Source organism: Pezoporus flaviventris, unplaced genomic scaffold (assembly GCF_033815535.1).
Source record: "Pezoporus flaviventris isolate CSIRO_AGI_PZ_B2104156 unplaced genomic scaffold, CSIRO_AGI_Pfla_v1 ptg000015l, whole genome shotgun sequence".
NCBI lineage: Eukaryota > Metazoa > Chordata > Aves > Psittaciformes > Psittacidae > Pezoporus > Pezoporus flaviventris.
The window spans coordinates 40847983-40874925 of record NW_026892563.1 but is presented as its reverse complement, the minus strand read 5'-3'; the positions used below and the strand labels follow the sequence as shown (position 1 = coordinate 40874925).

The following is a 26943-nucleotide window of genomic DNA, read 5'->3' as shown; positions in this document are numbered from 1 at the left end:
CTCAGGGGCTTGACCAAGGTAGAGGAAGGGAATAAAAAGAAGTGAAATGGTTCAGCTTTGTTTTGGGATGTTACAGATGTTTGTTGTATGCCCTGAAATCTGTGGCGTATACTTCAATGGCCCTACCAAGACATCAGCAGGACAGATATTTAACTGGGCCCAGATTTGCCATGTTAACAAGGACCAAAGCTGAATCCTTGTCATCAGCAGGGTCTACCAATTCCAAGACTTACACAGAGGACTTTGCAGTTATGGAATTAAGGGCTTTGGTATTATGGCATTCCTGACCATGAGGTAAGACTAATTAATGAGGTGGTTTTTTTTTTTTTTTGTTAATGTTTTTTCCCCTTTGTGGTGGGAGTCAACACATTTCCAGTAACACTGTTGGGCTATCTTAAAATTGCAGACCTCTTTTGAGGAAATCCAAACGAGAAAGCTTGCAGTATCTTACAGCTTCAAATCCTCCTGTCACATTTTTTGTGTAAATCTACAATCTTGGTGAGCTTCCAAGCCCTCACTTGTTCCATCTTTTCCAAAGGGATATTCTTTTGCTTTTATTGAGTACCTGAGACCCTCAGCAGGAAGCTGGGAGATTGGTCTGTTACCTAAACTGTGGTGAGCTTCCCAACTCGCCAACATAAATTTCTCCAACTTAAGCTAGTAGCTCAAATCTCAGTAGCAGGAAAACATCCAGGTCACTTGTCTGGGCTCTCCAGTGAGGTGAAATCCTACTGACCCACTCATTCAAGGTTAATTAGGAAGTTTCTTGGTGACTCTATTTTACTAAGAGTTCTCCTTTGTGTTGCCGATATAGCTGCACTCACCAGAGGTCTTCAAAAGTCTGTGGCAGATGCTGGTGAGGTCAGTTTTATGAAACCTAGTGATCTTTGTGCTGCTGCACCAGGATTTTCCGTAACAGCCAATGGAACTATTACTGATCTCTCACCCAACTCACTGGAACCTTGGAAATGCATCTTTCAAAGTGGTCTGTTCCTCTGCTGCTGTTCTCTGCCACAAGTAGGTCATCTTGCCTCTGCCACTCCAAGTCTTTTCTTAACCAGGCTTACTACACGCACATGTTCACATACAATAAGCACATCTATTAATAAAGATAATTCAGCATATTTTTTTATTTGAAACAAGCTTGCCTCCAGCCTTTTGCGCCCCTTAAGGACAGGAGACTGAATTACAGAATTGCATATCAGAATTGGTTCCATAAGATATAGTAGAATCTTAAAGGGCACCTATGTCCTGATGTAGTTTATGATGCATTGTCAAGTTACTTCTATTTCTGAGTTATCAGTGATTTATTCATGGTTAAGTAATTCCTGCTTACACAGTAGATGAGTTCTGGTGGAGCTGACACTAGTAGTATGCTGCTTCTGGCTTCTTCTGAATATCTAGTTACTTTTGTCTGTTACTTAGTTTTGTTTTCAGGTATATGTCAGTTGTGTGATATGTAACTCTATGTAATACCATGCATTTGCATACAATCATCCACAGCTTTGTTTTCCTGTGCTGCACAAGTAAGGTACTATAACTTGATCAACTGGAAATATCACAGTCCAACAGGATTCCCTAACATATCTGTAATACATCAAGCAGTTGTTGGCTAGTCATGATTACAACCTTCTCAGATGGAAGATCACCCATTATACTCGTGGAGAAAATCCATCACTGTTTACTGCTAACTTTGTAAGTTCTTGACTTTTTTTTCTGCCTTCTGTCTGGACTCAGAAACTGTTACTTTCATTGCTTTTCCCTGCTCTTCTGCTTGCCTCATTCTTTTCTCTCACAATTCACATCTTTAGAGTTTTTATTAGATGCTGCAATTTCAGGCAAAGAACTGCAGTACGTCAGAAATGTATAGCGGCGATGCTGAAAGACTGGCCTGGTTTTAGGCTGCACTTCCACTCTTGCTCTTAAGATGGTAGTGTAAACTTGGGTATGCATTCCAGGCACTTTTATCTTTGCCGTTGCTGAAATGACAGAATTTCTCTTCTGATCTCTGAGGCAGGAATTTCTTGAGAGCAAATCTTTATGAGAAGTAAGGTGAAAGATTTTTGTGAGCTGGAGCAAAAGATGTTTTTTTTTTTTTTTGTTTTGAAGGTTTGAACATATATGTGATTCAGAAAGAATATATGGAACAAGACAGGGAGAAATATGCAGTGGAAAAATAAAAGCTTCTCAAATGGCCTGGCAGCTTGTGGTTCTGATGCTGTCCCTAATGCAGGCAAGTCATTGTGCTGAAATTTTGTCCAAGCAGAAGTGTAGGGTCAATATGTGTCTCTGACATGGAAAACTTGGGTTGGCTACATGTTAGCCAAGACAACGTGGCTAGTCAGTGACTGTACAGTGATTTGAAGATGTGCTAAGCATCTAGTTACGCTATTTTGTCTACCAGATGCTCAACGTGGATTTGGGGGGCAAATTTGAAAGGCAAATGTAGAAGAGAATTTAAATTCGTCATAATAAGTAAGTTGATTTCCCTTTCTTCCCTTCCTCTTCAAAATCAACTTTGTGTAATTCTTCTTGATACCATTCATTACATACTTTGCTGTGCTTAACAGAAACCTTGAAAATCTTTTTAGAAGATAAAAATTGTGAACTTCTACCCTGCGCGGCTAATATAGTTTCTCTTCGGGTTTAACAGGCATCCTTACTTTTACGGTATATATTTTATCTTCTTTGTTTCCTGCAAACTGCAGTTCACGTTCTCATGGATTTTGTTAAAGACTAGAATTGCACTTTCATCTTTGCAGTAAATCTAAAATAGCATGCAGCTCTTGCAATTCCCTCCCACCGCTAGAGAAACTGTAAGAGAAAAGCATGAAGAGAAAAAAAGAACATGCACTCCCATCCTGATTTGTCACCAGATAAGCACATTGGATTCAATCCTACATACCTTCAGCACTCAAAATTCCCAAGAAGGTTAACAGGAGTTTTGTGACAACTTGGAATGTAAGGGTCAGGGCCATTAAGAAGGAAAAGAATCCATGCCACGTACTGTGTAAATTACATCTGTCTCTACATTAGCACTGAAATTACTTTTATAGTAGGCCAGGAAGTAGCCATTTTGGTTTATGTTTAAAAGAAGGCAGGAACTGAAGAGGTGGCTGGGATGAAAAGAAAGCTGGAGATTATGTAGGAAATTTTCTTGTAGTCTTTTACTGTAATTTTTCATTAATAATTTTTCCTTTTCAGGCTTATTGCTGGACAAGGCTAACTTAGATTCCAGGGTCGCTGAAAGTCAGTGCTTTCATATTCAGATTTATGCTATTGTGGTGGGCTTTTTTTAATCTAGACTAGCCTACAACAAATGCAGTGCACTATAAAAAAGTGTAGACTAGTGTCTCTGGCAAGGTCACAATCCCAAGTGGCTAAGGTAGCCTTCTTCTTCCATTGTATTTGTAGCAGGTAGATGAAAATAGGAATTCCTTGGTTGTTGCTGAAGTATTTCCACATATCAGTGTATTTACACATTTTCTATCAGCTGTGCTATATGCAATATTGATAAATCCCCTAGAACCATGGAGTGACTTAACTGCATAGAATCCACATCGTGCTATCATTGCTACTCTACTAATCTTTTATTGTTAGCACCATGGTGTGATAACAAATTCAGCCAGGTTGTGCTTTGTATTTCGTTATGCTTACATTGCTACTCATGATCTACGGATATAGGAGAGAAAGTGTGTGTAAGGAGATTTTGACATCAGCTCTCATATTTGTTAGGTAGGGCCAAGCTAGAACCAAAAGATTCCTGGAATCAGGTCAGTCAGAATCAGCCCATCATAAACAAGAGAAGTCAAGACACACACCAGGAAAGGGCATCGTTGGCAGCCAGGATAAAAACCCTAATTGCAGTAGGAATCTGGAACAAGGAACAGGTAGAACTAGGATAATGTCAGGAGATAAAGAATGAGGGCTAGGAGCCAGTTATAGTATGACTGGGGAGCCATGGAAAGGGATACAAAGAGCTTCAAGCAGATATCAGGTATGTGATACATACACCAAAGTTGTATATTCTTATAATGCACCCCTCAACTACTAGGCCTTATCAGGTCCTATATATGAGTTTTCAGCAAAACAGCTTACAGCTTCCTGCTAGATTGAAAGCCCAGCACTGCTTACAATGTATGGCCATGATCCGATAAAGATATTTTGTTCTATGCAATAGTCTTACATATTTCATCCTTCATCTCTGAATTCTATTACCTTTGAAAATTTCCTCTATCTTAAATTATAAGAAAATACTCTTTTGCAGTATTAAGACTTTGTATCCATCCAAATGGGTAAACTATCGAGCCAGATTTACTGCAGTCTGAAGCTATAATGAGAGTTGTAATAGACACCCCTCAACAATGCAGGCAGTCCACCTGAGATACTGGTTTGCAGTTTGGTCAGCCTCTGTTGCCTTCATGGCTAGCTGAGAACTCTATCCTCAGCATGCTGTCTGGCCTCTTGTACCTTAGAGCTGCCGTCTGGGTGGCAGTAGCACTGCTGCCCAGAAAAGAGGAATATGTCACTGCTTGTTTGTCCTGCGGATACCAGTCTTCTAGGGCTCTTATTCCTTGGGGAGGCACTAGGAAGTCTTCTCTGCCTGGGAGAGCAGCCCAGGAAAAGAGATGGTGTTTGCCTATCATAGGCACTTAACACTTCAGTGTCTAAATACCTTTGAGTGTTTCTCCCCTCAAGAATGTGAGAAAGGATATATTATTGATATTGTTAAAAACCCCTCACATTTTGCTCATAACATCTGGCTGTTGTACTTAGACCTCTCAAAGTAGCAGCTAATACATTTTTCCCATTATGACAGTTTAACTTTCTCTTAAGTCTGTCCTTAGAACAGGACAATTTAGAAGATCTCACATTTTCATATATGATTCCTCAAGTTTGCCTTAAAGCATTGTTTTGTTGGGTTTTTTTTCTGGGTGGTGATTTAGGTTTTCATAGGATAAAATACACCAAGAGTTTACAAAAGTTTGGATGCGAGACCTGGTTTGATAAGTCTGTTATTAAGTTACTTATCAAAGTCTGCTTGATAAGTAATGTCTGTAATAAGTTTGATAAGTCTCAGTAATCTCTAGATAAACCAGAAGTTTCAAACAGATGGCTCAGCTGTATTACATTACCCACCTTACTCCTTTATCGACTGATTCTGCCTAGGAGCAGGCACCCTGACCAGAATCCTTTTCCACTTACTTCAGGAGTAAAAATAAAGGGACATTTCTGTTGATTCAAGATGCAAGAATATGAGGGAAAGAAGATTAGAAGCTAGGAGCCTGGGGTTTTTTTTGATCCCATTTAGCTTCCAACTTCTTCACAAGGAGATGGATGTCTTTCCTCTTCATTTTGATATTTTGTCTACTGCTTTGCAGACTCTCCCCCATGACCTTGATGGTGTTTTCCCATAGCAAAAACTAGCTTTTGTTAAATAGAAATTTTCATTTGTTTTCCTAAATAAACTTTTCTGGAAGAAATGTGAACAAATGTGAAGGAACAATGAGGGATTTTAGAACATTAAGGGAAAATGAAATATACAAAGTTTACACATTAATCTACAGAAACTCTTCTTCCAACTTGTGAAGTGAAGCGATTTTGTTTGACGTAGAAAAGGTGGAGTCTATAATGATAATTTCTTTAATGGGATTTGCAGACAGTTGGGGTGGGAGGTGTGTCCTCCTCTATACTACCTTCCCAGAGCACAGTGTCTTTTAGGGCACGTTCCCACATGTTCACTCACCTTAAAGGTGTTTTGCCTGACTTGTTCAGCTGTCTATTTCAAAATTGCTTACATGTTGCTCTCCAGAGGAACTCAGAGATACAGAAGGAGAATGATTACTTCTGAGTTCTGAAATGACGTACTAGAAACATTGGACATAAGGAGGATGACTACTTCTAAGTTCTGAAACGAAATAGTAGAAGCCTAGGACATGATGCTGTATGAATTCTTCAGGGCTGTATAGGGTCTCTGTGAGGGGCAGGCTGCTGGTGAGCTACTTCTAAATCAGACACACCTCTGGGTTGGGCTATTTTGGAAACTAAGCACTTGATGAGGCTCAAGGTACGGTCTGCTAGGGACAAGGGATTTTATTTTGTGTTTTTACATGTTCTTTGATCAGGTGATGCAGCTGAGGGACAGTCTCCTTTGTCACCAGCAGACTAGGGCTCAGGAGTGCTGACTTGCAGTGAGCCTTCAGTGTCTTCTTTCAAAGTGTGGATTGCTGGCTCTCAGGCAGCTAGATAAGAAAGGAAAAGGGACGTGCTATGGGGGTGCCTTTGTTTGAGGATAGCAAACCCTTCTATTTCCGGATCTGGAACGGACTAAGTCAGAAGTTGCAAGGCAAAAAGTCCTGGGACAAACATCTGGATGAAATCTACTTACTCCAGCAGAAAAGGTACAGTGAATTTCAGCCTTTTTGTCTTCCCTTTCTTCTGCTGCTCTCTCCCCGTAGCTGATTCTCAGTCTTTTCCCTTAGGCTTTTCTGCCAGTAGATAAACTTTAAACAACCCTGGAGCACTTTTCTGTATCAGATTTCTTCTTTCAAGGTGGAATGCTTCTGGAGTTCCAATCTTATCTGCTTTCACAGGTGGGTTTACTAGGTTGCAATCGAATTACCCTGAGCGCAGGACTTCAGTCACAAATTAATGTACTTTTGTCTTTCCTGCTTCATTGGTAAAGCTTACAAGAAAATGCAGAAGAGTTTGGTTTGGAGTTTTTTGTTTGTGTTGTTGTTGGCTTTGCTTGTTTTTTTTTGCTTTTAATTATTATTAAGAGTGTGTGGGACGTATACTGCAGTCAGCTGAAATACTGGGTATGCTGCAAGGATTGCTTTCTATATGTCTAAAAGCTGTCTTTGCTATGGGATAGAGTGGACTTCGTGTTGGTCCGTCACTTCCTGGGTTGGACTGCTGTTTCTCGCCCCCGTAGCCTGGGTGTCAACATGTACAGTGACACCTCTTAGACCTCACGTTATCAAGAAGACTGCCTGTGCCTTCACATGTAAATATTGAATCTAGGCTGTTATTGCTGTGCAGGCTTGCTCCTTCCACACAGAGTAGTGCAGGGGCATTCATGGAAACCCAGCTGCATCTGTTTTTCATTGATGCTTGTTATTTCTGCATGCGCAAATAGTCAAATCACAAATTGCTTCCAGTCCATGGTAAGAATGGTTTTTTCTTTCCTCACAAAACTCTGAACATCTCTGGGCACAAAAAGGTGGTTCTGTGGGAGAAAATCTATATCTACACATACATACATATGTACATGTACATGCATACGTGTATGGAAATAAGTAGGAAAACCCTTTAAAAGGGACAAATATACATATCTTTTCAAGGAAAGAACTCGCATCTATCATCATCTAACTTCTAACCAAATAACAAAAGCCTCTTCTATTTTACTTCGGGGAAGCGGGACTTTAATACACTTCAAATGGGAGGGATAGTGGGAACAATAGTGTCTCCATAGAATGCTCATGAAAAGCATCACAGGTAACTGAAAAATAAGTTTTCAGCAGATTCTGTAATATCCAAATGAATGTGTGCATAAGTCTAAATATATTAATATTTTCATAATTATAACATTTTCTTCACATTTTTAAGTCATAGGTATGTGGAAGGGTGTCTGGAGGTCCCTGTCTAAGTTCCCACTTGAAGCTGGACTATTGCCAGCAACAGATCACATTGCTTTGGCTTTGTCTAGCTCAGTCCTGAAAGCCTCCCAGGACAGATACTCTACTATACCTTCAGATACCCGTTACAGTGTTGTAGTAACCTCCTGCTGAAAAGGGTTTTTTTTCCAAATGCTCATCCTGAACCTCCAAAATCATTATTTGATGCTGTAGCCCCTTGTTTTACCATGTACTGTTACCATGAAGGGTTTATCATAGAATAGTTAGGGTTGGAAAGGACCTTAAGATCATCCAGTTCCAACCCCCCTGTCATGGGCAGGGACACCTCACACTAAACCATCTCACCCAAGGCTTTGTCCAACCTGGCCTTGAACACCGCCAGGGATGGGAACGTTCACAACTTCCCTGGGCAACCCATTCCAGTGTCTCACCAAGCTTGGCTCCTTTCTTCTTGTTGCTTCCTTTCAGATAGGCTGCTACTGAATCGCCATCCAGCCTTTGCTTGACAATCCTCATTAGTCACATGCTGCAGGCCCACAAACATCTTGTGTGTTGCTAATGATGGAGGAAAGCAGAAAAGCTGTTAGGCATATAGATCCTTCTCAGTAAACCTCTCCTAGAAGAGCTTGGTGCAACCCCAGTGCTCCCCAGAACTAACATTTGTGTTTCTTTATAAAACTCCATGTAACAACACATGTAGTGCATAGAATATCATTGTGAAATCTGGGTTGCATGAGGACACAACTGTCCCCTATTGGTTTAGGTCTATGTTTCCCACAGCTTTCAACTGATGTTAGTTAGTTGTCTGGTATTTGGTCAGAAATTACATATTGCTAGTGTATGGATACCCTTTTCCAGAGAGGGACAGGCCCATTTCTCCCTGTTATCATCCTACCCTTTCCTTTCTTGTCCAGAGATACTCAGAGTTTGAAGAGAAAGAAAATGAAGTTTTTGCAGAAGACTGGAATTGGTTTTATTGATTTCATGTTCTTAATTATGTGCAAGAGGAATACATACCAGGAAAATGTATGTGGTGACTTGTATATGGGAAATACTCTAATGAAACCTTTGCTTCTGTGTAGAAGTTATTGTAAGACGAGGACTCTTACTTCATCCTGTTAAGTTGTGTGGAATTGCAGTGTTGTGGCTTCAGCTTGAGTTCTTCTCGGTGTTAATGGTGCTGGACTATATACGGTAATAAACAGCAATTAAATTCTACCATTATCTTATTGAAAGGTAGTGGTAAATATGTTACTACTTAGTAACTAGTTTGCTCTGACTACACACAAAGTCTGCAGGAGAACAATGCTTTTCCCTGTCCTGCAACTGGTGATGATTATACCTGAAAGCTAACTCCTTTTGTTATTCTCGCCTTCACTTGAGTTGCTGTTCATTCTCTTTCTCCATGTGTAATAGTTCTTTGAATCTTATTAGCAGTTGATCTCATAATTAAAGAGGACTTTGAATTTATTTTGCCTTACTCTGCTGGTTTCTTTCTGTTCAAAACTCTTGTTTTAAACAGCCTGTAGGTCAGTGCAGAGTCCCAGAGACAGTGGTCACATCTCATGTGGCTTTTCTAGTATTATCTTTGGACATAAACTTTGGGATCTATGCAGCCTAGAGATTACAAACATAAAACCCCAATAGTTCATAATCATGGGGAACAAAGTGATAAATATGTATGAAAATCCCAGTCTGACACAGGGGAGCAGGAATCACATGGCTGTCACAGTCTGATAGATCCTCTGTAAGAGTCATTGCTTCCTTTCTCTGTTTTAAGTCTGGCCTTCAGAGGAAGAGGTTTATCTCTTTAGCATTTAATTTTATAAATTCTACCATATGAGAACTGCACTTTTCATAAAAAAAATAATAAGTAAGTTAGAGCAAGTGGGTATATGGATCAGGAGACAATTACATGATATTTGTCTTTCTGCTATTGCTTGCCTTTATAACTTTGATCGATAAATAATCTATGTTCTGTGTGTCTCCTCTCTCTCTCTCCCAGTTGCTGCTAGGGATTACTGGTATCACCTGGCCTTCACGTCATGTTCTGAGGCTTAATTAGTCTAATGACAGTAAAACATTTGAGTGGTACATCAATAAAAATAAAACCAAAGCATTTTTGCACATGAATTACCACTAAAAAACTGCTTTGAGAAATAATGCATTGGAGGTGCTTGAGAAAATCTGCAGAACTTGCAAAAAGCTATGGTCATTCAAAAAATGTTGCAATAAAAACTTCAGGTCCCTGCTAGTTTCGAGGTTTTTTTTGTGGCTCTTTACTCTCCTGTTCTAGTTGACATTATTCTTGAATGATCCCTGATGCAGAATTAAAAAAATGAGGTTCATGCAAGGAGATTGCCCTGATGGAAGAGACTGAGCAAGATTTCTGTTGCTTAGTGTGGTAGATAGCTAAAGGTGTAAGAGATAATACTTCCCTATCAGTTTCTTCTCTAGTAGTGTTGGTAATGAGTAACCTGTTAATTTCCAGAGGAGCTCTGTTTACCGTGAGGGAGCTTCAACATACAAGAGGTTGCAGGTAATTTGCTGAGTCTTTCTGTCAGTGCTGAAGAAATTTGCTGGCCCTGATTGTCCAAGCTCTGTTACTTGTCTTCTTTTTACTTCATGCTATTAATTCCTAACTCATTCTCTAGCATCTTGTTAGATGATTGCTTTGATCCTCTTTTTGGCTGGTTAGCTTCCTTTGAGCACCCCTCTGCTCTCCTGATGTCTAGCACACATTTACATAAATATACTAGCAGAAGGGAGGGAGAAGATGGTGATTTCATGATAAGGTATCAAGCATGGATATCCTAAACGCTGTAACAGGGAAAGAAAAGAAAGCTGAAATAATACCCTGATGATGAGTTTATAACTCACACAGAAAGAATTGCTTTAGACCCTCAGTAACTGACATAGACATAGGGATAGACCATGAAGCCAGCAGATGCTGAACTTAAACTAGAGCAAACAATAGGAAAATTCCCTACAGTGAATGACTCGAGTAGTAGAATGTGGGAAGGGAAGGGAAGAAGAGGAAGAGACGCTCTGTTACATCTCTGGTGAGCTCAGTCTTAGAAAAGAAGCTTCAGACTGGTTTTTGTCCAGACAGTTCACATATTTAACATATTTCCTTGTTTTATTAGAATAATCCCATAAATCCAAACTCTTATTTTTATAACAGTTAAGACTTATGGACTTGTCATTGCATTCTTTAGCTCTTCAAAAGAGCAGGATGCACTCCAAAGGAAGTGCTTACGAAGCTGTAAATCCAAAAGGGTACATATTACCAGCAGAAAGTGCTTGTGAAATCCTTAACCTTGTTTAAAACTGTTTTACATGACTCCTTCAGTCAGAGTCTGACCTATATTTTAACTTCTCTTTGTTTCACAATGGATTTTGGGGTGTTCCTGACTTTGTCCTCACCTATAGTGAAAAACAATTCACAGCTTCCTGAGCATATCATTGAATCACCTGTTAAGAATACTGGCTGACAGTAATGCATGATCAAGGTTCACTAAGTGCCCCAACATAGCTGTATTACTTAGCTCAGTAAGAAGAACTCAGAAGCACTTCTGGGTAAATAGTGTTGTGGTTTTCATAGCTCATGAGAACTACTGGTTAGCTATGTAGCTGTGCTTATCCTTAACTGATCCTGTAAGGCAACATCAGTACTACCTAGTGTTACCAGACCTAACTTACCTGGCTAAATTAGTAGTTTAGTGTCCCCTGACTCCATAGCTGAAGAAAGGAATGATTTAGAACCAGAACTTAAGTGTGCAGAATTATCTTCTCAGAGCATCTAAATAGGTCTCAGCTGAATAACTCTATGAAAGCCACACTCTCCATGCAGTGACACAATGGCACTTTGCAGAAATGAAGCACCTACTGTAGGCAGCTCTGTTAAGAGACTAAGTTACAGATTTTGCCCGCTGCCGCTTTGATGCGCAGGAACTAGAGTTGTAAAAAGTAAAATTTATGCTGTGTTTGATGGGTCAAGAATAAAATTGATTAAATGTCCAGATCTTAAAGAAATTAAAATATTTTGAAGGATCTAGATTCAGATGACTTTTTTTTTAACTTTTTCATATTAGTGACTTTGTCTCACCTAGTAGCTAACATTTAAATGCTCAGTACATGTAATGTGTTAAAAATGAGTTTATAATTATAATGGTGTATTTTAAATGAGAGTAAAATGTTTCTGCAATCATGGGACAGAAAATTAAATGAGAGTAAAAGCATATGATATAATCACGTAAGTCATGGCCCCTTAAGGCATCAGAGGCAGTGTGCCATGACATTCATCAGCGCTTCTGAGATCTTTACCAGCTTGCTCTTTGGCCTCTGGTTCTTCAAGCCCAGTTGGAGGTCCTTATAGTGAGTAGAAAGGCTTGACAATTTTGCCCTATATTTCTCATAGCCATGAATGGTAGTTATTAGGTGTCTCCCTCTTAGTGGGCTTGGAAGTTACTTAGCTGTTTACAAGGGCTTTGGAGAATTTTGTGAGAAAGGTATTTTGTTTGCGTCCTCCCACACTGTCTCTTAGCCAGTCAATCCTCCTCTCTGAGGTCATTCGAGGGATAAAGGCCTTCCACATAAAGCATCAACATATTAATTATGGCATTGTTTATACTATTGAAACCCCACCTCCTTCCCACTTCCTGCCTTCTAAACCCTGACTTTCTTCAGGAAGACAGTATCTTTCTCAGCCAAAATAATGGCAGAGGTGGCACCCTGCTTCTCCGATATTGAATCTTACAACTTTTGCTCAGAGCTACACTTTAGTTTGTTCCTGTTTGTCTGATCCTAGATGCAATGTTCTTATCAAATCATCTTGTAATTAGCAACTAATGCAGCTGACATGTGAGTAAGATAAAGAAAGAATTCTTCCCAAAACAGCAAGGCAAAGAGTTCCAAGGACACATAAAAATACCTTAGAATAGTTCCCTTGTTTGTTTGGGATGTTTCTTTATATCCTGAATGGTTTTATTTCTCCTTTGTTCATTAGTGTTTTTCTAGTCTAATTTCTAGTGACTTAGACAATGGGGTGCTGTTGGTGACAGGAAATGTTCCTTTTATGGAATGATAAATATAATGTTTAGTTACTTTTATTGCTTGTAGCCCATGCCCATTAATTTACACTTATTCAGATGATTCTTATTTATCCATGTAATTCTGATCTTTTGTTCCTTTTGCTTTATCTCCCAAGGTCTCTCAAGTGGGTCAGTATCTTTCTGATATAAAATGCACAGAGCTTGCACATTTCATGTAGATAAAATCTGGAGACAATGGCATATAAAATGATTTTTCTTTCTCCAAGATTCTGTTGTTCATAAAAGACTAACTTACATCAAGAAATACATCTTTCTGTGAGCCACAGAATCTATGCACCTGCTTTCCTATCATTTTAGGGTTAAATTACTCTATACCTAATAAGCAGAAGTTCTGAGAAAACATTTTGTGCAATGGACCATTTATATTCTCTCTGCCTCTTTCTCTGGTGTGGGTTTGCTTGTGGCTTATGATAGTTACTTTCATAGATAACATATTCGAACATCAGTCTCATTAATAATGCAAAATGCCTGTTGCTTTATATAGTATTTGCCCTATAAACTAAAATTAAATTTCAAAAAAAAATAATCTTGTAACTAAATAATACCAGAGTACAAGGAGAAAAATCTGAGGCAACACAAGGAGAAAACATTGAATATATCTCCAGGTATATGGTTGGACTAATGTGTTTGTCCCACATGCTTTTGTGTGCATATGTGTGTGAGACCAACATCCAGTCCATTGGCTGCTGTTATGCTGTACTGAAAGGACAGACTGGGGCTGATAGGAAAAGAAGGGTTGACGTTCTCCTCGTTCATGTCAGCTTGAATTTGTCATTGTTCTACTGTGTTTCTTAGACTGGTTCCACATCACAGATTACAGCATGGCCTGGGCCATACTTGATAATTAAGAACAAATTAAACATCTGCATTGCAAGAAAGCAGAGGTGAGAGAGCATAAAACTTGTACCTGAACAGAGATTTAAAACTGAACTTACCTTATTCTGAGAGAGGAATCTCTTTCTATTTCTTACTGGAAATTCGTAAGAGGTAGGCTGTTTCTTTGGGTTTGAGGGTGTTCTTAAATCTTTAGTTCCTGAACTTAGGCTGTTTAGAATTATTTTTTCATATAAAAACAAAAATAAGAAAACCACCCAAGACATGTTTTAGAAATAAAAGATAAATCTGAAAATGTTCAAGGATAACATAAATGTTTACCCCAAATTAGTAGATTTTGGGTTTTGTGGTTTTTTTGTGTGACCAACTCAGTATTTTGAACATTGGCAAAGCTTATTTGGATGCTGACAAGCAGGTGTCGCAGGTAACTCTTTGCACCGTCCCTTCAGGTACTTACATTGACAAGAATGGCTCTTTCTCCAGGCTAAACAGTCGCAGTTCTCTCAGCCTTTCCACATATGACAGATGCTGTAGTCCTATAATCATCTTGGGGCCCTTTTGCTGATCTATTGTCAGTAGGTCAGTATGTCCTTTGTGCTGAGGATCCTAGAACTGGACAAGGGCTCTAGGTATGGCCTTATCAGAGCTCAACAGAGGGGGAAGATCACTTCCCTTCACCTGCTGTTTGCACCAAAGGATCCTGCTGTAGTGAAGTTTGGCAACTGTACTTGTAAATTCTTCATCAGCTCCAAGGGATCTGCAAAGTAACCCAGAGACTCGGGGAAGACTCAAGGGCATTCTTTAAGTGAACCATTCAGTTTGGCACTTGCTTGATGGCATGCCCAGGACTGGCTGACATTTCAGTTCTCAATAATTTCTTGTATTTTCTCAGTATAAGAGAAAAAAAAAAGTGTTACTGAGCTTCCAAATTTTTCTTCGTAACTTTCTATGATGAGGAACTACATTCAGAACTTACTCTTTTAATTATACAATTAAAGCACTGTTACGATACAGAGTGAATGCTTGTTGGCACTTTTTCTTTTCTGTCCATTATTGGAGTAATTCAGATGCTGTGTGAAAAGTCTACTTGCCTTTACTGGCTCCTGAGATGACCAGTCTACTGTCAGGAGGGTTATATACAGTCATGGACAGTTAGGGTTGGAACGGACCTTAAGATCATCCAGTTCCAGCCCCCCTGCCATGGGCAGGGATGCCTCACACTAAACCATCTCACCCAAGGCTCTGTCCAACCTGGCCTTGAACACTGCCAGGGATGGAGCATTCACAACTTCCTTGGGCACCTTATTCCAGTGCCTTGCCACCCTTACAGTACAGAACTTCTTCCTTATATCCAATCTAAACTTCCCCTGTTAATGGGTTTTAACCCATTACCCCTTGTTCTATCACTACAGTCCCTAATGAAGAGTCCCTCCCCAGCATCCCTGTAGGCCCCCTTCAGATACTGGAAGGCTAAGAGGTCTCCACGCAGCCTTCTCTTCTCCAGGCTGAACAGCCCCAGCTTCCTCAGCCTATCTTCATACGGGAGGTGCTCCAGCCCCTGATCATCCTCGTTGCCCTCCTCTGGACTTGTTGCAACAGTTCCATGTCCTTTTTATGTTGAGGACACCAGAACTGTACACAATATTTCAAGTGAGATCTCATGACCCATTATTTGCTACTTTCTGTACCCCAACATGTAGGATATATAAACCAGGAACATTTTGGAGCTGGTTATTCCTTTCTCCTGTCTTTCCCTTTGCTGCCACCATATGGTTAAGCATCAGTAAATCAAAAGATGATGAACTGCCTGGGTTTTTAGAACTACACTTGCTTGTGACAGGGTTTTTTGCATTCAAAAAATACCTCAGATGGTAGGTATGCATTACGGATATTTCAGTGAAAATGCTGAAGATACACACTGTCTCAGGCAAAGGACACGATAGCTCTGGAGAAAGGCAGCATGTATTTAACTGCATTCCTTATCAACCACTTTTTCTTGACTATAGGATCTGGGAATCCCCACTCCTCCAGGCTGCCAAAGAGAACAACCTTCCAGCCATTAGGAAACTTCTCACTGATGGAACATGTGATATCTATCAGAGAGGTAACTCAGCCGTTTGTGACAAATGGTTTTCTGTGGAAGCAAGAGTCTGTTACAATGAGTAGAACAGTACATTTGTTAGTTTGCTAAAACATTTACCTTAGCAAACTCAAACTACTTAACTCTGTGTTAGCAGCTTTGCAATAAAGCGAGTTTTCTGACTTGGAGAGCTCATCAAACCCTAAAAGAATGGGAAGATTAGAAGCTTGAACGGGCCTTTTTTTGTGGAAGCACTGTGCGCTCATCCACTTCATGCCTCAGACTGCTGTCACTTACAAACACATGAAGTCTCTGTTCAGCTTTCAGATTTTGATGGAGTGAAGGACAGAGACTGTAGCTTTGAGGCTGTTACCATGTTGTATGTTGAGGTGACATGGTCTGGCAGTACTCAAGGAGGGACTAGCACTCCCACAGTTCTCAACCCCAATATATGAATTTCTCTTTTGTCGCATATAGTTGACCGTCTAGAATGACTCACGTGCTTCTCCTACTGTTTCTAGGTGCAGTGGGGGAGACTGCCCTTCACGTAGCTGCCTTGTATGACAACATGGAGGCAGCAGTGACTCTGATAGAAGCAGCTCCTGAGCTTATCAATGAGAGGATGACATCGGAGCTTTATGAAGGTGACATCTTAGGGAATGAAGATGGGCAGGATTCCCTGTGGAGGGAGAGAGGAAGTACTACCTGTACTTTTAAGGAAGCGGCTTATACTGTTCCTGGTTCAATATAGTGCTGAACTGTTACAAAGCAAAGCCAACATACAAATGGCTCCTGACCATTTGTGGAAGGTGGAATTATATTAACCCCAAGTATGCACATGTACAAACATGCAAATGCGTAACTGCCAAACCCTTAACCACATATGGGCCTGTTTGCTACAGCAGGATTGCAAGGAAATGTACACTTTACTTTCTAGCATACTCGTTTGTAACAGAAGGCACCTCTACCCATCTCTGAAAGGAGAAAAACTAGGGTTTTGGTTGACAAAGAACAGGATTGAAAAAAATGTGGCCACTGCTTTTGAGTCTTGTCTGAGCTAGGTTTTTAAAGGATGGTGCTGATTGACTACTGCGAAAGGCCAGACAGAATCTTGAAACCACTAGAATAATAATGGTGGAGCTTTAAAACTTTTAATAACTAGTTTAAACGATTAAAATAAGTCTACTTTGGGAGATTTGCCTTGACCTGGTCTTTGTGTCCCATGAAGGGAAGCATAATCAGTCACACACACAGCTTTCAGTGTAATTCCTGGAAAAGTGTAGCACATCTTGTTTTCCCCCAGCAAAACTCTAGAAGGTGCATCCTGTTGGCATTTTTTTGGCAAGTTGTAAAGTCAGTTTTCATGAATTCATAAGAAGAGTTATGTAGAGTGGAATCCCTGGAAAAGCTGTAGTCCAGCCCTTCGCGCACAACAGGGATAACTTCAAAGCTAAATAATACAGCTATTACGGGTGCAGTCCCAAAACCCTTAGATTTTCCATGGCTGGAATGTGAACTGCAGGCTACTGATCAGCCTGAAGCTGCTTTCTTGGAAGGCAAGGTTTTATTTCTGTCTTACAGGCCAGACAGCTCTCCACATTGCAGCAGTGAACCAGAACATCATCTTGGTGAAGGCTTTACTCAAGAGAGGAGCTAATGCCTGCACGGCACGGGCTACTGGGCACTTCTTCAGGCGCAGATCCCAGAATCTTTTCTATTTCGGTACAGTCTCATCTTCTTCCCTTGATGCTACGGGAGGGAACCAGCAGAGTGATGAGGGAATATATGGGGGGCTTGCTTTAGTCCCCATCTAAACTGGTTGAGTAGAGACTCATGTCTCCAAGTGTCATCAATCACACATCTTTTAGCACACAGTAATGCTCAGCCTGAGTATGTAAATACTACAGAAATATAAATATATAAATCATACAGATTTACAAATATACAGAATATTTGCATGTATACAAAAATACATATATTGCGTTAAAATACTTTAATTTCTTCCTAGCAGCATATAGGAACTTACTTGTCAACCTTCTTGTGAAGGTAATCTTCTGAAAAGAGCACTTCTTTCTTTTAGTGCTGTGGGGGGAAGACATCCTTTTCTTTCTGAGTAGAATGAGGAGTGGGCAGGAAATTTACAGGTTACTTGAGGTAACTCTTTGTTTCATGTCCTCTAGCTTGGTAGAATGGATAGCTTTCCCTCATCGTACTTTAACCTCTTCTGCCTCCTGGAGACTTAATGTTGTTTCTCCCCATTCCTTTCTTTGCAGGAGAGCATGTTTTATCATTTGCTGCTTGTGTGGGAAATGAGGAAATTGTACAGTTGCTCATTGAAAATGGAGCTGATATTAGAGCTCAAGATTATCTGGGTATGTGCTGTGGGGACTACTGAATTGGACACAGTGTATACGGATGTTTTAAATCAGTTTTTGTTATCTGTGCATGCACATGTTTTTCTCTCATTACAAATGGATGAGGGATGTGAAGAAAATTAAAGCCATCAGTCAATTGCCAGTCTTTGCACAGGGCTGTGTAATTCTACGTATTTTATCTGGTCTGCTTCCTTCATAGGTAATACTGTTCTTCACATCCTGGTTCTCCAACCTAATAAGACGTTTGCCTGCCACATGTACAGCCTGATACTCTCCTATGACAGGAACAAAGAGGGACCAGGATCACTTGAACTGATTCCTAACAATGAGGGGCTAACTCCGTTCAAACTGGCTGGAGTTGAGGGTAACACTGTGGTGAGTTTCTGTGACACAGATGCTTCCATATGAAAAAGAAATGGAGAACTTGAAATAACATCACCCAGACCAAGGGAATTTGTGCATGTTCTTAGGGGGTAGAAAACACATAACAAATCCTTTATAAGAAAATCCTTCATAAGAAATTTCTTTATCCTAATGAAAGAAACGAGTGCTTAAAGAATAACTCTTCTGACCCAATATTTGAAGCATTTGAGTTGAAAAGGTGTTAACATAAAGATATACACACCCCATTAATGTTTTTGAAAGCCTAGCTGAAATGATTATCTTTGATGTTGAGATTTCATTACCCTAAATGTGACACATAGGAAACTTCTTCAGGGACCCACAGACATTTGTTAATAGGCAAGAACTCAGTATTTAACGTAAATTCTCATCCTTTCACTTAACAAAAAGACAAAGGTGTTTAATGTTACTTCTGTAGATCTATAAAGGAAAGGATCATTTCCCTTGCAACACCTCTTTCCTGATAACTTGTAGAAAAGTATAAATGGGTATTTTTTTGTCCTAATCAACGTATAATTCCATGTGAAATCTATTGTCAGGATGTAGAACTGTGTTAAATAATGTTAGCAGTTTGATTAGAACTTAAAGTAAAAAACACTCATCCTTTACCTCAAGCATGAGCTAATAATCAGATGGGAATCAGAAAAAGTTCTTCAACTTCTTAACCTACTGTAATTGTTCCTGAGAGGTATGAGGATTGCTACAACTGCCAAGTTCAAGGCAAATCCATTGTAATTAATAGTTTTTAACAAGTTTGTTCTCATCGCAAATACACGATATACTGGAAAGTTCCCGGTATCCTCAAACTCCTTCTTTTCTCCCCAGATGTTTCAATACCTTATGCAGAAGCGGAAGCACAATCTTTGGTCCTTTGGCCCCTTGACCACTGTTCTCTATGATCTCACAGAGATTGACTCCTGGGCTGAAGATCAGTCCTTCCTTGAGCTCATTGTCTCAACCAAGAAGAGAGAGGTACTGTAGGCACCACATGCTTTTGGTGTGCAGACCATGGTGATTATAAGAGAAGAATGATGAGTTTGAAGGTTCAAGCTTTTTTACAGTATCCAAGAGCAAGGACTTTGTACCATGTGCTGCAGGGAATACATAAAATTTATTAATGCTATTAATGACTTAACCACATCAGATGTATATACATCTGATCTATATACGTTTTCTTCTGATGTGTGAAACTTGAAGATGATTGAAAGAACTTAGCATGAGCAAGCTACAGGAAATGACATTGTGTGATTCAAGTAATGGTTCTCTCTTTCAGCAGGCTCAAATGTATCAGTGACAATACTCCTACAGTAGCTCTAGCAAGTAGCTTTCTGTAACTGTGATTCTGATTAACTCTCACAGTGTCCCTGTGAGACATGACTGTGTTCAGAAATCCTAAACTCGAGCGCATTTTGAAACCACTCATTCTCTTCATTTAATGACAGTAGGCAAATCATCTGCTGCTGGCTTCAACACTTGTAAAGGTATCACTAAAAATTAAAGCAGCAAATGTAATGGCAAGCTTAGGCAGGCCTCTAAGACTTTCAAGGGACACCACCCTATCAGTTGTGATTACCTTAAATAATACTAATAGGACAGGAAATAACAAGGAGACATTTTAATTAGTGCAATCCTCCCCATCCCGTATTATTTCCATCTATCGAATCTTTTTTACTTACATGCGTTTTTACTTTGCTTATAAAAAAATGTTGTTATGGCAGTTAATTCCTTCTTTCTGTCTTTCTCAGGCACGCCAAATCTTGGACCTAACACCTGTGAAGGAGCTGGTGAGCCTGAAGTGGAATATGTATGGTCGTCCCTATTTCTGTTTCCTGGCTTTATTCTATATACTCTACATGGTCTGCTTCACTATGTGCTGCGTCTACCGACCGCTGAAACCCCGAACAGGCAACAAAACAAGCAGCAGAGACAATACAATCTATGTCCAGAAAATGCTGCAGGTACTGTGTCTATAGGAGTCAGGGCCCCATAGGCAACATTGGGCAATTCTCATCTAACCTACTAAACTGGAAAGTCCAAGTCTTTCCCAGTTGCCAGCTATTGCAGCTTTCCTTCTTTCTGCCAGCTGACCTTTGTCAGTGAGAAATATGGTGCACTCTCTGCTCTCAGTTGCTGGACCTGGTCTGGTTCCTGTGGCCTGGTCAGTCCTAGTTGTATTTATTACACCAACAGTGGGCCTTCCCTTCACCCATCCTCTTTTTTTAATTTCCTTTCACTCCCTTTAAAATTTAATTTAAATTTCCATTCCCTTTTTTTTCTCAGGAATCATACATGACGTATGAAGATGAGCTGAGGCTGGTGGGGGAGCTAATCACAGTCATTGGAGCTGTAGTAATTTTGATCCTTGAGGTAAGAGAAACAGTGAGCTCTATAGTTTTGAGTTTCATCAGGACAGATTTTACTTACTAGACAGGCGTGCGTTTGTGCTGACAACTTGGGAAGGGTTCTTTGCTTAGTCTAAGTGCTTTGATACAGGTCTGTGGAAATAGATACTGCCAACAGTACCTGTTGGATGAAACAGATTGTGATAATGTACTAGTAAGACTCTAGGTGTGGAAGAAGCGATTAGAAGGATTTGCTGCAATCTCAAATACTGTCTGCAGGATAATGCCACTGTTCCTCTTAGCACCATCTGTGGATCCAGCTGAATCCCAGCTATTGCATTAGATTATTAGAGATGCTTCACCTAGCACCCCAAAATACTCATGTTTAAGGGTGCTGGATGAAGTGATTTCTGTGCATACACAGAAGTTTATGCTTAATTGGAGATCGGCGACTGTGTGGATCTGTAACAGGAGCCTTACTCAGCCAGAGTTCAGAGGTGGATGTGTTTAGGTGTTCTTCTTACCATGAACTCTCTCAAACAAAAGGCAAAGTTATTTAAATGAAAACAAACACCTCTCCCACTTGATTTTTATTATAATATGAAAAAGAAGACTGAAACTTTTACATGCAAAAACTCAAATGACGATGCCAGGGAGAACTGAAATAATACAGGGCTTGTAAACAGGCTTTTCTTTGCCCATATCTGTTCTGGGAGGACAAATCCTTCTTCCTGTGTTTGGTCATGACTCTAGGACTATACTACAATTGACACAGTGAGAATTAGAACAAACTCAAGAAGGTCTTTCTGTCTTAATTTCTGACTCTCGGCTGTTTGTCTGGTCTCTTGTCAGTAATCTATATGAACTTCAGGCTCACAGCTCTGTGCTGCAACATCTCTCTGCCACATACCGAAGTCTCTTGATCTGCCCGAGTGTTCTTAGATTTTCCATCAATCTCTGTCCTATCCCAAGAGTGGTCCACCTGACTTAATCATTCTTTTTTTAAAGTAATATAGAAATCAATCTGTGAATCAGCCAAGCAGATGCAGCTGGTCCCAAGATCCTGTGAATATTGGTGATAACCATGACATTTTATAGTATAACGGAATTCATCTGAGTCCTAAAGTGAATAGGATGTCTCTCTTAGATCCCAGATATCCTTAGAGTTGGAGCAGCAAAATACTTTGGACAAACCATCCTAGGAGGGCCTTTCCACATAATTGTGTAAGTACACTGCTTTTGAAGTATCTCATTTTCTTGCTCCATTCTTTTAGAGTATTCCTTCTCTTGATTTGCTCTATTGGCTTGGCTGCTGTGTAGGGAGCCAGTAGACACGTAGAGTTGACAGTGCTGAGAGTTCTTTGCCTCTGGGGCTGGTGGCTGTACATGCTTATCTTGGAGTTTTTGAAAATGAGACAAAAAGGAGGGGAAGATTCCTCTACTGAACTTTTTTCCACTGTCTCTTCTTCCTTTGCAGCATCACATATGCTTTCATGATTCTAGTAACGATGGTGATGCGTCTCACCAGCACAACTGGTGAGGTGGTGCCCATGTCCTTTGCCCTGGTGCTAGGATGGTGCAATGTCATGTACTTCGCACGAGGCTTCCAGATGCTCGGACCCTTTACCATCATGATCCAGAAGGTATAAGACACAAACAGATACGGGCTTGTTATATCATGACACCTTTTTGCAGATAAGACTGCAAAGGACTAGTGTTAATGGCAAATGGACAAGCTCTTGTTTGCGCAGATGATTTGGGACTTTCACATTCTTTCTTTAGTGCAGAAGTTTTCTTTAGTCCACTCATAGTCTTAGAATCTGGAAAATGGCTTGCATAGGATTATATTGTGACTTGGTGGGACAGTTGGGCCTTATGATGGTTCTGTCTTTGTTCTACAGATGATATTTGGAGATCTTATGCGCTTTTGCTGGCTCATGGCTGTGGTGATACTAGGCTTTGCGTCAGGTGAGTTTGCAAAAGTAAACCAGCAGTATCATAGAATCAACCAGATTGGAAAAGACCTTTAAGATCAAGAAGTCCAACCTTTACCCCAGCACTGCCAAGGCCACCACTAACCCATGTCACTAAGGGACTCATCTATACAGTTTGTGAACCCTTCCAGGGACGGTGACTCCAGCACTGCCATGGGCAGCCTGTTCCAATGCCTGAGCAACCTCTGGGGAAGAATTTTTTCCTAATACCCAATTTAAACCTCCCCTGGCATAGTATGAGGCATTTCCTCTTGTCCTATTGCTTCTTACTTGAGAGAAGAGACCAGCCACCACCATGTGGCCAACACCTCCATGTTAGTAATGCCCTGTCATCTTCTTCAGCATGAATGAAGTGTGGGGGTTTTGATTTGTTCTCAGGTTGTCCTCTGAGGTAGCTGGCAAAGGTGGTGATGATGTATACCCTCTATTTCTTTGAGTATGGTCACTTTCCCAGTACTGACTTCTGTTCATGCAAGTTCAGTTTTGGATTCTTTCTCTTTCTAGGGTAATAGAAATTAGAACAATCCATGTAATTCCACACACATATATAAGTCGAGGTTTACAAACATACTGCATTTATGATACTTGTCTTTGGAAAATTAATTAACAATCATGATTAATTATGCCCTTGAAGAAAAGAAAATCACTATTTTGAGAGCAAAGGCAATAAAATAATTCTGAGTAATTCTAGAATGAAGTCCAGTGATTCTAGTGAGACATTTGTCTTTGTTATCCTGGGTACTGCACTAGCATAGAAACACATGTACTTCCTTCCCAGACCGCTGTTTGTTGCCAGCATCCCTTACAGGACCCTGTTGTTGCTCTTGGAATGTGATTCCTGTTGTTTAAACTTTCTCTCTCTTTTTTCCCCCTATTGCTCTCCTCCAGCTTTTTACATCATCTTCCAGACAGAGAACCCTGAGAACCTTGGACAGTTCTACAATTATCCCATGTCCTTGTTCACCACCTTTGAGCTTTTCCTCACTATCATTGATGGCCCAGCAAATTATGATGTGGATCTGCCTTTTATGTACAGTGTGGTATACTTTGCCTTTGCCATCATTGCCACGCTCCTTATGCTCAACTTGCTAATTGCCATGATGGGTGACACCCATTGGAGAGTGGCCCATGAACGGGATGAGCTCTGGAGAGCCCAGGTAATCTAGTTTAGGTGGTAAAGTGTTCACTTTTAATAAAGAAGGGGAAAAGTTGTCCAAGAAAAATGTGCTAGACAGCCCAGTTACTTACTCTGCCATCCATGCTTTTAAGGAGGTACTTTAAAACCTTTCCCTGGCCTTCATTTTTCTCAGGGGCTAATACAACAAGCCATGTTCCTTTAATTCTGTTTTACAGCTTCTGTACATCAGCCGCCAAGCTTCTTTTTTCCTTTCTATGAATCTGAAGTGACTAAATGCAAGACTCTTCTTCATGTCTTCCCATGTGAAACTGTCTTACAGTATGTCTTTGCTCTGTGGGTATTCCTACCATATTTCAAATAGCAGCTAGAAACCCATTCAACCTTTTTGTCCATCCTGTATCTTCCTAGCTCTTTGGTCATTACACATGAGCTCACTTGTTAAACAGAATTATAGTTACATCCTTTTTTACAAATCCCATTCTGTGTAACTGGGAGCCTAATTATAGGGATTGACTGAGGTGGGATAGAATGCAAGGTAATGATTGCAAGTAGGTCAGTAATATCTTTAGAGCCATTAAGAAAACTTGGCTTAACTCTTGCTCAAAAGAGGAAAAAAAAAAATCAACCAGATCATTCATATAGCTGCTCAGCAGAAAACCCTTTTCTGTGGGGAATCAGTAAGTCAAACGGTTAAACGTAGTTATGTGGCCACATTGGTAAGTTCTGCCAACAATGAATGCATATATAAATACTGTTCTCTTCTCTAGCTTACAAATTAATTACCCTACCCTTTGCCATCAGGAAAGATATTTAACAGTGTTTTAAGAGCACCACTGCTTCCTCAAAACATGTCACAGCTGTGACTAAAATTGTGAATTGCCCTATAATAGCATTGACTCTGATTTTTTTCGTTACATACGGGGCTGTAATCAAGTATGGTAATGGGTCAGTGCTCATGAAACTGATCATTTGGAAAGAGAGTTTTTTCTAATTCATCCAAGTTCTTTCTTGGTTGGTTGGTTGATTTGGTCGTTTTTTTATTCTAAAGGTTGTTGCTACCACTGTCATGCTGGAAAGGAAACTGCCAAGGTGTCTCTGGCCTCGCTCTGGGATCTGTGGCCGGGAGTATGGGCTAGGGGATCGATGGTATCTCAGGTGAGTTCTCTTCTAGTGCATGCCTGTAAGGATCCTAGAAGAAGAATCCAAGGTGTGGATGCTAATAAGAAACATGACAGGGATGAAGGTCTAGGAGGTAATTGTATGATAGTAGCTGCTAGTACTGTGCCTATAAAAGATCTCCTGATTCTGTGTAGGTTTTCTGGGATGTCTATGTCAGTAGGCATATGAGAGGGGCTTGCTGCTTGTGGCTGCTTGGTTTTGTTGATAAACTGGCATATTTCTACTTCATTAAGTTCATCTTTTTAATCCTCTTACAGAGTTGAAGACAGGGTTGATCCCATCAAACACAAGATGATGCGGTATACAGAAGCATTTAAGGTTCAGGATAAGGATAACTATGACAAAGGTTTGGAAAAGCTGGAAATCAATAGGGACATCCTGTACAAGAAGGAGCTGCCTGCTCCCTCATTGTCACGGAGCACATCCAAGACTAGTTCTCACCGTGGCTGGGAGATCCTCAGGCGTAACACCTTCCACCAACTTCATGAGGAGGTTGGACATGCCATGGAAGAGGAGGTCTATAATGTCTAAGAGGCCTCTTCTTTTTTCCACGACACAGACCACTTTTGGCACAGCAGTTGTCTTCTCCAGCTGTTCACACATGTTCCAGCATGCTACTCACATTCAGCCTTGAAGAACTCTGCTGGTAAAAGAGTTCATGAACATTTCATGGCGTCTGTGCTATGATATATGAATGCCATCTTTTCTCTCCTACACTTAGGTGTTTTTGCTCTTGCACTGATATTTGCACCATGCTGGTGGATTTGTTGAGCTAGATCTGTGGTAGTTTTTTATGCTTTGTAATGCCCTACAGAAATGAACAAAAGAAGCCAGCAACAAGATTTCACCCATTTACAAAGAAGTGATCAGTAAGCCTTCTCCCGGACTGTTACATATAGTGTCATCTCTCCTTCCAGTTTCACAAAATCCCAATGTTCTCATAGGAAAGAGGGCTGACTGAAGTTCTGCTTTATGATTTGGTACGAAACGGAAAAAACCTCTGTAAGCTCAGGAATGAAAGTAGTTACTGACATTGTGATGATTAAAAGGACTGTAACTATACAGCTGGCATTCAGGGCCTGACAGATTTTGCCCTCTGAAGAAAAGCATTCTTTACTAGCTGCATTTTCACTACTACTATCCTAACAGGACTGGTTTGGTTTGGGTTTGGTTTGCTTCTTTGGGTTTTTGTGTGTGTGTGTGATTTTATTTGATTGATTGATTGTGTTGTTACATGAATGCACTTTAAGGTTTTGAAAAGAAGTGACAACTGCTATTCCTGTGAGGATTCTGAAGGATCTAAAGCGGGAACTTCTTTTCCTAATGAGAGCATGAATGACCTGGTTAGATGACTCTAAGCAACGTGACATTTCAGCAGAGCTATTAATCTCCCAAGTGATCCAAGTGATCCCAAAGCTGGTCTTTTGTTTTCTGTGGAAGAGTAGGGTTCTAAACCATAGTTCTCTGACTGAGCCATGAAGGCTAAGTAGTGAGCTACAATATAGCACTGAAAGAAATGAAGAGGAAATGTTGGATAGATGAATAAGAGCTCTTGCAGAGGCAGTTCAGAATATGGTGTGTGCCATCTCTGCCTCAGAAAGTCTGAAACTATCCAATAAACAACTGAGTCATCTACACGGTTCCTTTCCAGATGATGCTGTGCCAGTTAGTCAGTTTGTCATCTGCCTACAGCCACTTTAAGAAAAATGGATAAATGTTCAGAGAAATGGACTGTCATTTCAGGGTTTTCTTATTCTCAGGAGTGTGGAGTTTCATTCTGATAGCAGAAGTAACTGGAAAGCAATCCATGGTCTTCACATTTCCTTCCCACAGGACTAGTAGCAGAAA

At 40.3% G+C, this 26943-nt stretch overlaps 1 protein-coding gene across 4 annotated transcripts; it reads left to right on the top strand.

The window, feature by feature from the left end:
- The first annotated feature begins 83 nt into the window (after positions 1-83).
- LOC133269696 (transient receptor potential cation channel subfamily V member 6-like) lies at positions 84-26943 on the top strand. Of its 4 annotated transcripts, XM_061454278.1 has the most exons (16): positions 6263-6401; positions 6483-6593; positions 15592-15689; positions 16187-16309; positions 17247-17387; positions 17939-18037; positions 18240-18415; positions 19268-19414; positions 20188-20400; positions 20723-20809; positions 21932-22008; positions 22262-22427; positions 22686-22752; positions 23667-23935; positions 24965-25071; positions 25353-26943. In XM_061454278.1, the coding sequence occupies exons 4-16, from the start codon at positions 16234-16236 to the stop codon at positions 25624-25626; spliced, it is 1899 nt and encodes a 632-aa protein (XP_061310262.1). In that variant the 5' UTR covers positions 6263-6401; positions 6483-6593; positions 15592-15689; positions 16187-16233; the 3' UTR covers positions 25627-26943. The 4 variants fall into 4 exon arrangements, with proteins under 4 accessions (XP_061310259.1, XP_061310261.1, XP_061310258.1 ...); XM_061454275.1 differs by lacking the exons at positions 6263-6401; positions 6483-6593 and adding an exon at positions 84-294; XM_061454277.1 differs by lacking the exon at positions 6483-6593 and having other exon boundaries at positions 5733-6401; positions 20188-20226.

What these genes read in the sequence shown, in the direction of transcription:
- LOC133269696 (XM_061454274.1), top strand. Translation starts at nt 6,271, where the DNA reads ATGGGGGTGCCTTTGTTTGAGGATAGCAAACCCTTCTATTTCCGGATC. An exon ending in TACTTACTCCAGCAGAAAAG is followed by an intron (nt 6,402 to 15,591) that starts GTACAGTGAATT and finishes TCTTGACTATAG; the next exon opens with GATCTGGGAATCCCCACTCC. An exon ending in TAGTAATTTTGATCCTTGAG is followed by an intron (nt 20,810 to 21,931) that starts GTAAGAGAAACA and finishes TGTCTCTCTTAG; the next exon opens with ATCCCAGATATCCTTAGAGT.